Source organism: Sceloporus undulatus, chromosome 2 (genome assembly GCF_019175285.1).
Source record: "Sceloporus undulatus isolate JIND9_A2432 ecotype Alabama chromosome 2, SceUnd_v1.1, whole genome shotgun sequence".
In the NCBI taxonomy this organism is placed as follows: domain Eukaryota; kingdom Metazoa; phylum Chordata; class Lepidosauria; order Squamata; family Phrynosomatidae; genus Sceloporus; species Sceloporus undulatus.
This window is the reverse complement of record NC_056523.1, coordinates 196746673-196760562: the sequence shown is the minus strand read 5'-3', so window position 1 is coordinate 196760562 and position 13890 is coordinate 196746673. Positions and strand designations below refer to the sequence as shown.

The following is a 13890-nucleotide window of genomic DNA, read 5'->3' as shown; positions in this document are numbered from 1 at the left end:
TTTAAGTAGGAAAACATTTCTAAGGCTTTTATCATGGTCTTTAATCTCTGTCCACTCGGACAGGCACAACTACTGCAGTTTCAGTTCTGCAAGTCTCTGAACACATCACATGTGATTATTGGGTGGAGGGGGGAAAGATATGACAAGAAGTGTATTGAGGATTCATTTAATCTATATGTGTATGTGTTACCTGTCTTCCCCTTTTGGAATGTGTATGGAATCAGCCTGTTACCTGGTGCCTCTTGTAGTCGCTTCTCTGCCTGTGTCAGGGTGTCCAGAGTCCCTTCTAGCAGTTCCTTCCGCTTGCCTAGGACTGTGAATCCATTCCACATATACATCATCTCCTGGGATGAGGGAAGAACAGAGAGGGAATCTTACTGATGGCAATCATTGGAGAGGAGGAACTAATGCAATACAGCAAGGAATAAAACCCTGACTCTCCAAGGCGAAATTATGTTATGTCCTTTCTTCATCTCTGCAATCTACTTATATTCATAAAGTGCTTTAAACTGACCGTTTGTTGAAGAAAACTTAACTGTGCACTCTAAACTGGGCCCACTTTCAGTCTCCCACCATACTCTTTTGTCTCTGAAAAGGCAATACTATACCTTCCAACTGTCCTGATTTGGCAGAGACTGTCCCAATCTGTGATTGCACCTTTTCAACTGCTTTCCAAATATTCCAGTTTCTCTCACCTTCTCCCTTTGCATGGTGGACAGGAAAAAAAATCTCCCTGTAAGAGAACTTTGGAGCTACTGTACAGATACTGTCAGAGGAAAGCCACAGAGGATATGGCTCTCTTCTGCAGCTGGCACAGGGTTTCCCAGCAAATAATGTCTCCTTTCTAGTCATACTATTGTCTTTCCACCAAGGAGGGGAAGCAGAGGTTTCTTTGGATCTTTGGTTATATCTCTTTCAATTAACTCAAGGCAGGGAATATGCCTGCCACCTGCCCTTTACCATCACAACAACCCTTTAAGATCAGTTAGGACGACAGGCCCAAGGTCTTCCAGTGTGTTTCATGGCCAAATTAGGAACTGAACCTAGATGTCTCAAGCCCTAATCCAACCTTCCACCACATTGGCTTTCCCTGAGACTTATTCACACATCTCTGGCATACAACAGAATGTACACAAATGGCAAAGAAGGCAGTAAATTTTATGTCTTTCAGACATGAATGCAAAAGTGCTTGCTGAATAGCTTTATGAAGAGGAAAACACACACCTTCATTTCTACATAACATAGTTCTTGCTTAAGGCCAAGGGTGCCATTAGGAGGATGTGGGAGTTGCACACTACACCAGGTGACACCCTAAGGGGGGGTGACACCACTACTCCCCAAACATCTGCCTTTGCGCAGAAATAGATTGTTGTGTTCACTTTTAAAATGCTGAAGAGATGGGGTGAGTGGGCTGAGGCTCAGTGGGAGAAGAAAGGAGAGGTCTCCAGATTTTTTTTTTAATTTAATTTTTTTAGCCTTTTAAAAACATCACATCTTACCAAATTTTCAGTTTGACCATACAAAACTATGTGCATGTAAATACATTTACAGAGTGTATGATACTGTAATTTAAAGATATAATTTATATTACAACTACTGTCATTACATTCTGTGATATGCACAAATTATGATTTATGGGTAACGTAGTACAAAAAACATTCTGTGTGTGTGGGAAGGGAGAAGGTCAATGCAGGATATGTGTACATGTGACACCATGAGTTATGGCATGAGGTGACTCCAACCCTATTGACACTATCGCTCAAGACCAAGGCATCGAATTCAGAGACACAGGTCCCATGGGAGAGAGTTGGGTCCCTGTTTCCCATCCTTACCAGGGCTGGCACAGGTAAGGGGACATACTCGCTGGCTTTGTAGCGTCTTGCTTTGCGGATGGCAAATTTCTCTGTGGGTGGAGACTTTCCTGCAATCTTCTGCTTGAAGGAAGAAACCTGCCTGAAAAGTAAAGACAGGTGGAGAGCTTCACTTTCAACATATATGTAAACTTCTTGATGATGAGACTTTGTGCTCCCAGAAGAACTTAATACAGTACTGTTTGCAGGGACTCCTCCAGATTCATCCAAAGAATCTAAATAACGACAGCTCCACCATTCAAACTGCAAATTGCAGCCACTCTAGACAAATACTATTCACACTTCAGTCCTCCAACAACATGCATCTTCAACAATTTTTTTGACTTTCTGCATAGCAAACCTTATTGCAGAACATTTGGAAAACGAGGGATTCCTGGTTCAGGAGTGCACCAGGATACATTAAACTCACTTTATCCTTCCCCCTGGCCAAAGCATTGTCCCAAAAATTTCACAAGTTCATAGGACTCTTACCTAAAGAGCTCGACCTCTTCCTCACCAAAAGGCCGAGGTTCCTCTGGAGGCAGCATACTAAGGAAGGCAGCTTTCATATATACATACATTGCCTGCAAGGAGGGAACAGGTACCTGAGCTTAGATTGTTATTTTGAAAAAGTATCTCATAATTCATTGCTTCTTATTCCCCCTTCCACAATTTGCTGCTGTTACTCATTTCTCATTATTTATAGGATGGCATCTTGCCAACATGTTGTTTTTAAGCTATGTTCACAGAATAATTAAAAATACATTGGATATACACATAAGTATGCATGCACGTATGTATTTACATATATATATATATATATAGGACCTCAAATCACTAAGAATTATCCTACCACCATTTTGGGTAGCAAATATTATGGTTCAAAACAGGGTAATGATATTCCCCATTGTTGTGTTGCTTCTTTCAAATGCTGTTGTTGCCCCTTCATTACCCCCAGAAGCAACATGTTAACAGTAATGTTAGTATTTGTAAAGGGTTAGTTCTGTTTTCTGACAAGTTCAGATGGATAAAAGTCCAATGGGAGATAAAAAAAGGGACAGGAGAGTTAGGGCCTTTATAATCCCAACAACTTTAGTAGCTGGAACTTGGCAGGGGCAGGGGCAGGAGAGTATGAAAGGGAAAGGAACTGCCATAAGTAATTATGGAGCACTCACAAACTAAGTGTTCAGGCAAACTCTCTAGTTTTGTAGGGGACATGTAGCAAGTGAAATGTTGAGGGACATCTCAGGTCAAAAAATACTTGGAAGCTACTTTAATGACATGAGCAGAATCTGGATGCAGAGACAAATATGGCAATACTGCATATGCTCACAGGTGCTGCCTTCCAAAGTGGGGTTTGGGAATAGTGAAATTACCTATGGTTCTAGAGTATTGGCTTAAGAAGAGTGAAGCTGAGTGATAACTGGATTATTCAGCTCGAATTACTTGACAACAAAACAGCAGGACTAGCATGGCTGCACAAGTAATGGAAGTAGTCACTTGTGCTGGCAACCATTTTAGCAATGGGGAATGACTTCAGATCATTTGCCATAGTGTGGAGGATGCTACCATACAACCCCTTGGGGGAAAATGCCCATTGGTAATACTTGGCATGAGTGATGCATTTCCCGAGCCTCCCTGATATGCCTGGACTTGAAGCTGGGAGAAGTTTCAGTGCACAGATGCTAGAGCCCTTTGGATTAAGAGTTGAAGCACTTCAAGCATAGCTTGGGAAAGTTACTTTGGGAAACTAAAGCTCCAAGAATTCCCTGACCTGCCAAGACCACCATAAGTTATAAACTGGCCAAGATGCTGTCTTGTTCATTTTTGAACAGAGAGAGGCCCCCATATTCTAGGACAGGGCCTAGCTCAAAGAGAACCTTGCTATTCATGGTTAAATGCTTTTACAACATCTGTCTCCTCAGATCCACCCGTTGCCCATTGACCTGCTGTGCTCATGCTCCCCACCTTGGACCAGCGGTTCTCCTTGCTCAGTAGATCTGCATAGAAGTATGCCATCTTCCACATCCCTTTGTAAGCAAAGCACCACATCAGCTCCCAGTAGCACATGTGGTGAAACTGCTTCCAGGCCTGCTGGACCGAGCAGCCTTCTTCAAACTTCTTAATGGCCTGGTAGAGATGGAGAGGTCAGCAGAGGTGATAAAAAAACTGAGGCGATTTAACATATCAGTACTAGCAAGCATGGGACAAGGAATATCTTCTGGAAGCAGGATTTTCATGAAAGTGGGGATGTACAAAGGATATAGGCTCCTGAGAACTGTGCTATTCCTTCTTTTCTTTTTTAAAGGAGTTATTATTACTGTAAAATGCTTATGAATCAATGGGGAAAGCCTGCTGAAATCTCTCAAACTATAGAGAGTGATTAATCCAATTTCCATTTATTGTAGGTACACCATGGCAATGTTATTCTGAATGCAGATAATTAGTAAGGTAAACCTATACACATTAAATGCATTTTCCAAAGTGGACACCTTAAACATGAACCAAAGATAATGACAGTGACAATTACATTATTAATATTTGCTATGAAATGCATGCTTCCCTTCAAAACCCAACTAGGACCATAAAACCCAACTACCTAGAAGTTTCTATGAGAAAACACTTTAAAGTTTTATTACAATAATGATATGCCTTGATGTTTTTCAAACTCTGGGATGGCATCACCATCTCCTTCTCCACTTTGGCAAAAAGCAATGGCATGGAATAGCAGGAAGTTCTAGAAAGAGTGTTGTAATCAGGTAGGGTCTGGACCAGTCTCCCCAACCTGGTTCCCTCTAAAGATGTTCTGGCTACAGTTCCCATCATCCACAACAGAACAACCAAAGCCGTGCTGGTAATGGTGATGGGAGTTGTAGTCCAGATTGCATCCAGATGATATTCGGTTGTAGAAGACACAGACACTATGAGAAAACATAATGCCTAAGACAAGGGTAAAGTGCTCCTAGATCATGCCTCAAGAAACAGAAAACACAACAGAAAAACAAATTCCGAAATGACAGTGGCTCAGGCACACAAGCAGCTTCCAGGATTTGGGGAAGTCTACTTCCAAGGTTCTGCCCTTCTGCTGCTTAGAGCAAGATTCTTACCTCACTGATATTTCCTTTGATTTCTTCTATCCTCCCAGCAAAGAACAAGAAAATGGCACTCTGAAAAATGGAAAGAGAAGAGGCACAGATCTAGAGAAGCACCTATTAGGAATATAGGTACTCTGATACTCTCTCAGATACTCATTTACTACACACAGAGTGGTAGAGTTGGGGCCTCATTTGTCCAAAAGCAAAACCAAACCAAAAACCACACAAATATATTGTTCCCAATACATTTAAGATGTCTTTTTTCAAAGGAATTTTTTAACAAAGGTTTCCTGAATTACTAGTCAAAACCTAGATCACCAGAATTTAATTCTCTTGTTGTTGATCCATTTTTCTAGCACTGTCACTCCACACAAGTGGAACAGCAATTGGTACCATCTAAATACATAGTATTATGTACCTAAATCAGCTCTCAAGTCTGAGTGGGCATTTCTGAGCTTTCTCAAAGTAGCTGAAGGAAACTCAGCTTTGAATTCCCAAAGGCCCCTTAGACTGGGAGCAGAACTTTTCATGGCTCATATTTCAAGAAGAATATAGCAAATTCATCATCCCCAAATACATCTCTGTGTATTTGTACTTTTCAGAATTCTGCAATGCCATTCAGAAAAGAAACAGAGAGTACCCAAAAAATGCATCTGTTATGGAATATGCACACAAAAACATTTTATGAAACCTTTTTAAAGGGAGGAAACTGATGTGAAAAATTAAATGGAATGAAAATTAAGATGGGAAAAATCTGAGGCCAATTTTGGCAGATTAATTCATCCATCTATAATAAGAGACACTACAAAGGGATTAAGAAATCTGGTAGGTATTTTCAACAGTGTCTAATGGTCTAATTCCATGCTCTACAGATTTTGGAAGACAGTGAGACATTATCCAGTTCTACAAAAGCTACCATACTGGTTATATCAAATCTGCCTCATGCAATTTCAAATGGGAGAAAAGGCTGGATACTGGAACTCCTTCCAAGCCTCCAATCAAGGGAGGAAAATCGCAGCAAACCTGCCCTCACAATGAATGATCGAGGTCTTAGTTGGCAGCAGAATGATGAGTCTTGAAGTGATAAAAGTGATAAAATGGCGATGTCACACTATAGGTGGCCACATTTTAATGTTCTCTCTCATGAAAAAAAAAACCTCTTCAAAAGAATAAAGCCAGCACATTAGGATGAAAGGTTCTTTCTAGTTTGCTCCACTTTCACTGGTATGCTAGATTTCTGCTTACAAAAGGGGAAATTTTGGAAAATCTCCCACCTGGAGTCCAAAATGGTACAATTTATTTTGCCACTTCATTCCATCTAATTCTTATCCAAAAACCAAAAACAAACCCAATGACAGAGAGAAGAAAGAACACAGAAAGAAATATAGTTAAAATCCTGCAGTGATTCTGTCAGGAGTAGCCCATGTTCTTTCAAGTAAAAAAGCACCCAGCTCCTGCTGGGGCTACAAGGTGGAATGCTCAAGTCAGAGCTGGGAAGAAGTAGGGGATCCCTAAATGGAATCCACTTGAATCTTTTTCTACTTTTACCCATTTCATGCCTCTCTAGTGTTCTAAATGGGGGGACTGACAAAAAGGTAAGTAAGGGGCTCCACAGACCGGCACTTTGTGTCAGCCTGTATGTATGGTAAGGGCTGAGCATCCACACTATCCAAGCTCTTACCGTGCTGCCCGGCCACCATTATGGTGTGCGCCCATCCATACTGCATGCACCATGATGATAAATGTCGTGCACAGTACCCAAATGGCACTGCATGGAAGGGGTGTCATGACACTGCACCACAGCGCTTATGACGCCCCTTCCAGGAAGCTGCTTGGGGCAGCTTCTTTTTGCTCCCTAGAGAGAGCAGATCGGTGCTGCTGTGGCACCGATCCGGGGCAAAGAGAAGCGGTATCCCACCACCCATCTGTACAGCCCCTATGTTTGTACATACATATATGCACACACATGCTCAGGCCTATGTATTCCAAACACTGTAATAAAGCCTCAAAGCAGAAAAGAAAATATGTAATTGATCCGTCCAAACATCTTGAGGCAGGCAGTCCTATCAGTGATTGCTCTATAGAGAACAAAACACAGCATGTGCACAAGGCAGGAGACTGGAAGGCCTGCAGCATCCCCCCAAATCTCTTACCTGAGGGTAACGGGAGAGGTATGGACCCAGTAGGGCCTCGGCCTCTGTAAAATCATCTTCACCAATACCTGGTGGAGGGAAGTACAGAAACAGAAGAGGATTAAAGTGCTCATCCAAAAACACTATTTTGCCCTAAGTAGAAGAAGGTTGCAAAAGTTTGCTGGACGAAAAGGTTGCCTTCCCTTGCAATCCAAAAGCTTTGTTCCAGGATCCCTGGCAATGCCCTCAGGCAGGGGTGAACAAATGTGGTTGTTCAGATGTTGTCAACTTTGCCTGCAACTTGGCATTCCTCACAACTGGCTGTGTTGTCTAGGGCTTCTGGGAGTTACAGACCAGAAATATCTGGAATAGAACACAATTCCTGCCCTTGCCCTTAAGAAATGCTGGTGACATCATCTGGACAGCTCAGAGCTTTGTGTTCAGCACTGAAAATATTGCCTTCCTCATTCATTTTAAAAGTTGAGGACAACCCATCAGTCCATCTAATTATCAACCCAGGTTAGAAGAAAGACTGACACCCAACTTGCATTGAAGATCTCTTGCCTCCAACCTGTGGAGAAGAGTCTTGTCCTGCCTTTTTGATGATAATTTATATACCACATTTCAAACACTCTCTCTTTCTAACAAGGAGAAAGTGAGACAGGCCTATCTTTATGGATACCATTAAGGATTACTGAGATGATATGTATCAAAACACATTCCCAGTAATCCTTAAAACCATCCATAAAGATAGTCCGGCATTACTATCTTCATAAAAGAAGGAGAACTTGCTTTCTAGCTGAAGGCCAGCACATAGAAAAATTAGAAACTTTATGACTTCTCAACTCTCACTTATCTACTACAATGCTCCAGTCCTCTTTTTCCCCTTTCCCACATTCAACCACAAGTAGAAGGATTAGAATTCCTGACTCTCCCTCTCTCCACTTTCCCTTCCAAAGCCCCTCCTGCAATTCTCCAAATAATTCTTCTTCGTTCTCCTGGACTCTCATACTTAGAATAAATTGTATAGATCCAAATTAACAGGGTTGAAATAGTTGTGAGTGATGATGCCATATGAGAAACCCTCATTCTAAGCAGGCCAGAAGAGAGAAAACAATCAACTATGGGAAAGGAGCTCAGATCTTCTCTATGCAGTGCTACTAAGCCCTCTCTTAGCCCCATCCTGCTGTCTAAAATGAAGGGGAGGCATTCCCATGTTTTTACCTAAAATGAAGGTAAGGAAGGTATAGTAGCAGAGAAGCAGCATTGTGCAAAGCAATGCCCTCAGGTTGCCTGTGGTGGCCCCTTGGTGCAGCTGTCGCAGGCCATATTCCTAGTGGAGAAGGGAGGGGGGAATAAAAATATTCAGAGAAGCAGGGTTGGGAAAATGGGAGGGAAGACAGAAAAAAATATATCCTGTAGCTACAAAAGAGACACATCTCTTTGCAAGTACTGCATATTCTCATGTATCAATCTGGAAAGTTTAATCAACATATTCACCAAAAAAACCTGGATCAATTAAGTGGGTCGACGTAACCCTGAATCAATGCAAGTACTATCCTTTACAGTGCAAGTACTATACTTTATGATGCAAGTACTTTAAAAAAGTACTTTAAAAAAAGAGCTTCTGTTATTGGAGAAATGGCTGTTGCATGAACATTTGATAATGGGAGAGGAGCGATGATTTAATCATGGGAAACAAGCATGACTGGTGATCACATCATCATGGTTTTTGGATGAGCTAGCCCTGTTTTAGCAACGATAAGCTCCATGTGATAATCTCCATAGTCCCCTCTTTATACACCAGTGTTTAGGATGAGCACAAATAGTTATAGTTCCCTCTTATCCATCCAGCCTTTAGTGCAAGCACAAATAGTTACACATGCCAGATTTTTAAAGTTCTTTGGCATCCTTTTCCTTTGCTTCATCCTTTAGATTTTTTGTTGCATGCCTTAGGTTTTACTCTCAATTTATCCATGAGTTATATGAAAAATCATAATTTTGGGCTCAACACCTGTCCTCGACTTAGACATGAGATCAACTTATAGTTGGTTATATACAGTAAGCTCTGCATAGAGCAGAGAAAAAAGGAAGACTTTTCTGTGCCTCAGGCTTTGGGTAGATGCTATAAATAAGTGTAGGCATTGTTGGGATGTACAGACCAATGGTTTGACTCTCCAGAAAGTAAATATAGACCAGCACATCATACCCTGCTTTCCAACACACACACACACACACACACACTCACTCATACATACCTTGTCCCCCGAAAACCCAGCAAACTCCAGGAGTTTCAGGATCCGAGGTGGAAAAAGGGAAAGAGTCTGTGGAAGAAAGACATCAACATGAAAAATATGTGAGCACAGTCCTCAACTTGGGTTTAATACTTCCCTTGAGGTGAAAGCCACCCTCTTCCAATTGATCCAAGCCAGCTTTCTTTATTCCACCCTTTCCCTGTCCCTAAATTGCTAATCTGATAATTCTACAGGATGAAATCATGGCAGCTAAAGTGGAATCATAGTGCTTTAACTGTGCAATGTAAAAGGGCCCCAGTAGACTACTGCTGTGGACCTCTGCTATGTCTCTGTCACTATTTTATTCAGGAAGAAGAGGAAGTTCTGTCTTATCTCCTTTCTGGGAAACTGTGAAAAAACACAATTAGGCTTTATGCCCCTAAGTGGAACCCAACTGGTCTCACTTAGAGGCATAAAATTCAGTTTGCCATTATGAAATCTTTCCTTTATTGTTGCTATATTTTGTCCTCCTCAATGAATATGAAATAGTGATGTCTCCTGCCACCTAACAGATTCTGGTCTAGCTCTCCCTGAAGTTGCCAACACTTAAGCTGTGCCACTTCAGCATGCAAGTAGGGGCTTAGGTAACTGAATATTCCTCTATATTAAAAAAAAACAGAAAAAGACCAAATAAAACCTCTTTACACAGAAAACCAGTATGGCTGCATCCACACTGCAGAAATAATCCAGTTTGACATCATTTTAACTGCCATGGCTCAATGCTATAGAATTTTGGGAACTGTAGTTTTGTGAGACTTTTAGCTTTCTCTCTCAGATCACTCTGGTGCCACAAGAAACTAAAATTCCCAGAATTCCATAGCACTGAACCATGGCAGTTAAAGTAGTGTCAAACTGGATGATTTCTGCAGTGCAGATGCGGCCTATATCAGAGAGTCTACTACCTTAACATTTTCCTTTTATCAGACTATTTCCTATGCAAGTGGATTTTTTTTTTTTTAAGTATCTAACATTTCACTTTGGGAGCCCTTGCCTAGTCTAACCCAGGTTTATGGGATCAGAGAACTACAACCATAAGATATTCGCTTTAAGCCAAAGTGACTCCCAAAGTGGGGAGCTGGTAGGCCCCCCCTGGGAGCAGTTTAATGGTCCAGGGTGCAGTGAGGTAGAAAGTGGGCAGTAGGGGGGCAGTGAGAGGAAAAAGTTGTGGCAAGGGGGCCTTCAGTCAAAGTATTTGTGTGCAGAAAAGACAAGGGGAACCACTAGTCTTTAGGAGCATGGTGGGGATGAGGATTATATTAAACTTCCTTTCAGGGTCCCCAGAAAACCACCATACAGCATTGCTGATCATTTTGCATGGTGGTGTCTCTCTCTTTGCCTGCCCATATGAGTTCACTCCCTTACTGGTGCCTTTCACTAGTAGTGGCAACTGGGAAAATGTTGCGAGGCTTGGGCAGAGGGCATCCCTACATGGTTCAGGCCAGAGTTATTTAAAGGAATGCCTCTCCCTGTATCATCCACCCCGCACTCTCAGAAGCTCCAGGAAAAATCTGTTGGAAGTACATCCAACCAGACTGGTCTCAATTTCCCAACGAACCTTTACCTATGGAACAACCTCCCAGAAGAAATCTGTCGTATTACCTACTTGGAGGGTTTCAAGAGGGCAGTTAAGATGGATCTCTTCCAGCAAGCCTATCCACCCAATCTTCTGTAACGACATCATTCACTCTTCTATCCAGGATCAAAACATTTTATCTTATAAATGTTGACTACACTGTTTTTAACTGTTTTAATGTTCGAAATTATATGTTTTATTCTTGTACAGTGGTGCCTCGGGATACGAAATGATCGGGTTACGAAATTTCCATTTTCTTCCGGGATAAAACGAAAAAGTGGATTGGCAAAAACTGTTTCGGGTTACGAAATTTTTTCGGGTTACGAAATTCATTCGGCGCGAAATTCAAATGCTGCAAAGGCGCAGCTATAGGCTTTCCAGTGCAACGAAAAGTGTTTCGGGTTACGAAATTTCGGGTTACGAAAGGAATGGCGGAACGAATTAATTTCGTAACCCGAGCACCACAGTATTTTTATGTACAGTTGGGTTGTAATCCCACCTCGATCCACCTAGGAGAGGCAGGAAAATACATATAATATTATATATTATAATTATTATTATTATATTATCGCTTCTGTGGCTCAGAGCGACACCATTTTGGGACAAACTGGATCAAAGAGTTACAGCACAGGTGGGGGGGGAGAAGTGGCAGCAAAAAGGGACCTTTCAAATTTGGGACCCTGCTTAGCTTGTGAGTTGTGGGAGTTGGCGGACAGGTTGGGGTTGCATGCTGCTCCTGCTTCTTTCTTTCATCAGAACGAGGTAGCAGAAGAAAACATTTGTTTGTGGACACTTGAAGCGTGTGTGGGGAGGACATCCTCTGGGAAAATCATGCTCAATTTTTGGAAAGAGTCCTTTTCTTGGATTGGTCTTGTAGTTAAAATCTCTCCCTTTCTGGCCCACACCAGTCTCCAATCCAGAGACATGTGGCCTCTGTAACCACCTACACACACACCGGCTGTGCCTTTCTCTGACCTGATGAAGACTGAGAGTCCCTCTTCTAGGGAGAAGCTTCTCCTTGCACCTGGTCACCCTGAGTGCAGAACTGAGCAGCACCCAAGAGCCTCTTGTCTGCAAGTAGCCTTTGCGCAAAGCTGGCATGGGTGAGAGGCTTCTCGGTTGCTAGCTCAGCCAGCTACTCAGTTGCGCTTCCAAGATGACAAGGTGCAAAGGGAGCAGCAACTGAGCACCAGTCAAACAGCAACCAAGAAGTCTCTTGTCTGCACCAGCCTTAGCTGAAAAGGCTGGCACAAACCAAGAAGATTCTTTGGTCGCTGCTCAGCAGCTGCTTGGTTGCCCTCCTAAGGTGATTGGGTGCAAATAGGCAGCAACCAAGATTGGTTGTTTTGAATTTGCAGTAAAAAAGGTAAAGGTAAAGGATTTCCCTTGACAGACTGAGTTATCAGACGCGAGTTTTTGCAATTTTTCCTGCCCATGCGCACAATGTTAGCGTCACGAACACTGCGCAATACGTGAAAGCGAAATGTTCTCCAGACGCCATTCATTCTATGGGACGCCCGTTGCACAACGCTCCCATAGTTTTAGCGTCATTCCTCCCCTTTTTGGGCATTATGGGGGAAAAGGGAAGTCAGGCCTTTGTCTCCCGTATCCTTGCGAATGTGTTGCAAAATGGTTTGGTGTGGTAGGCAGCAACGCACGCAAAGTTCCCATGATGCTGGGCTGCTTTTTGCATTTTCCTCACCCATTCCCTTCCGTGGCCTTCCTTTTCAGGACAACCCTGGGGAGGGGGGGTTGTGCTCTGACCTGCATGAACAACCGAGGAGGCTGCAAATTTAAGGGACCCCCAAAGGGTCATATCCATTCCAGCCCCATTCTTCTGCCCGCCATGAACTCCGAGGAGGCTAGGAATGGAAGGGGCCCCCAGGGGTCATCATCACATTCAGCCCCATCTTTGCCCTGCATGAACTCCGTGGAGGCTAGGAATTGAAGGGGCCCCTAGGGGTCATCCATTCCAGCCCCATCTTCTGCCCGCATGAATTCCGTGGAGGCTAGAAATTGAAGGGACCCTACGGGTCATCCATTCCGCACCATTCTTCTGCCCGCATGAACTACCTCGTGGAGGCTAGAAATTGAAGGGACACCTACGGGTCATCCATTCCAGCCCCATTCTTACTGCCCCGCATGAACTCCGCAGAGACGAGAAATTGAAGGACCCCTACGGGTCATCCATTCCAGCCCCATTCTTCTGTGCCCCGCAGAACTTCGTGGAGGCTAAAATTGAAGGGACCCCTACATAGGTCCATCCATTCCAGCCCCATTCTTATTCTGCCCCGCATGAACTCCGCAGAGGCTAGAAATGGAAGGGACCCCTAGGGGTCATCATTCCAGCCCACGCCATTCTTCTGCCCTGCAATTAACCCGCGGTGGCTAGGAATTGAAGGGGCCCCATACGGGTCATCCATTCCAGCCCCATTTTCTGCCCTGCATGAAACTCCGCGGAGGCTAGGAATTGAAGGGGCCCTACGGGTCATCACATTCCAGCCCCATTCTTCTGCCCGATGAATCTACTCGAGGAGGCAGGAATTGAAGGGGCCCCTAGGGGTCACCATTCCAGCCCCATTCTTCTGCCCCGCATGAACTCCGCAGAGCGCAGAAATTTAAGGGACCCCCTAGGGGTCATCCATTCAAGCCCCATTCTTTTGCCCGGCATGAACTCCGCGGAGGCTAGGAATTGAAGGGGCCCTTGGGGGTCATCCCATTCCGGCCCATTCCTCTGTACCGTCCTCATGAACACCTAGGAGGCTGCAAATGTAAGGGGCCCCCAGGGGCATCCCATTCCACCCCATTCTTCTTCTTGCCCTGCTTCTGCATTCTTCTGTCGTTCTTCTCTGCCCCCTCGTTTCTTTCTTCTGCCCCCGCTGTCTGCCCACACATGAACGCCACGGAGGTCGATAGGAATTGAAGGGTCCCCCAGGGGTCATCCAT

General features: G+C 43.6%; 1 protein-coding gene across 2 annotated transcripts in view; it reads right to left on the bottom strand.

Moving 5' to 3' along the window:
• Positions 1-13890, bottom strand: part of LOC121922585 (tetratricopeptide repeat protein 39A-like) — a 45765-nt gene that overhangs the window by 6689 nt on the left and 25186 nt on the right. For both annotated transcript variants that reach the window (XR_006102188.1, XM_042452194.1), the window contains exons 8-15: positions 9336-9401; positions 8302-8410; positions 7099-7166; positions 4958-5017; positions 3819-3980; positions 2343-2434; positions 1833-1953; positions 233-344 (exon numbers count right to left, since the gene is read on the bottom strand). Coding sequence is in view for 1 of the 2 variants with exons in the window: in XM_042452194.1 (XP_042308128.1) it covers positions 233-344; positions 1833-1953; positions 2343-2434; positions 3819-3980; positions 4958-5017; positions 7099-7166; positions 8302-8410; positions 9336-9401 (790 nt within the window). In the remaining variant the exon portion in view is untranslated. The remainder of the gene's footprint in view (positions 1-232; positions 345-1832; positions 1954-2342; positions 2435-3818; positions 3981-4957; positions 5018-7098; positions 7167-8301; positions 8411-9335; positions 9402-13890) is intronic.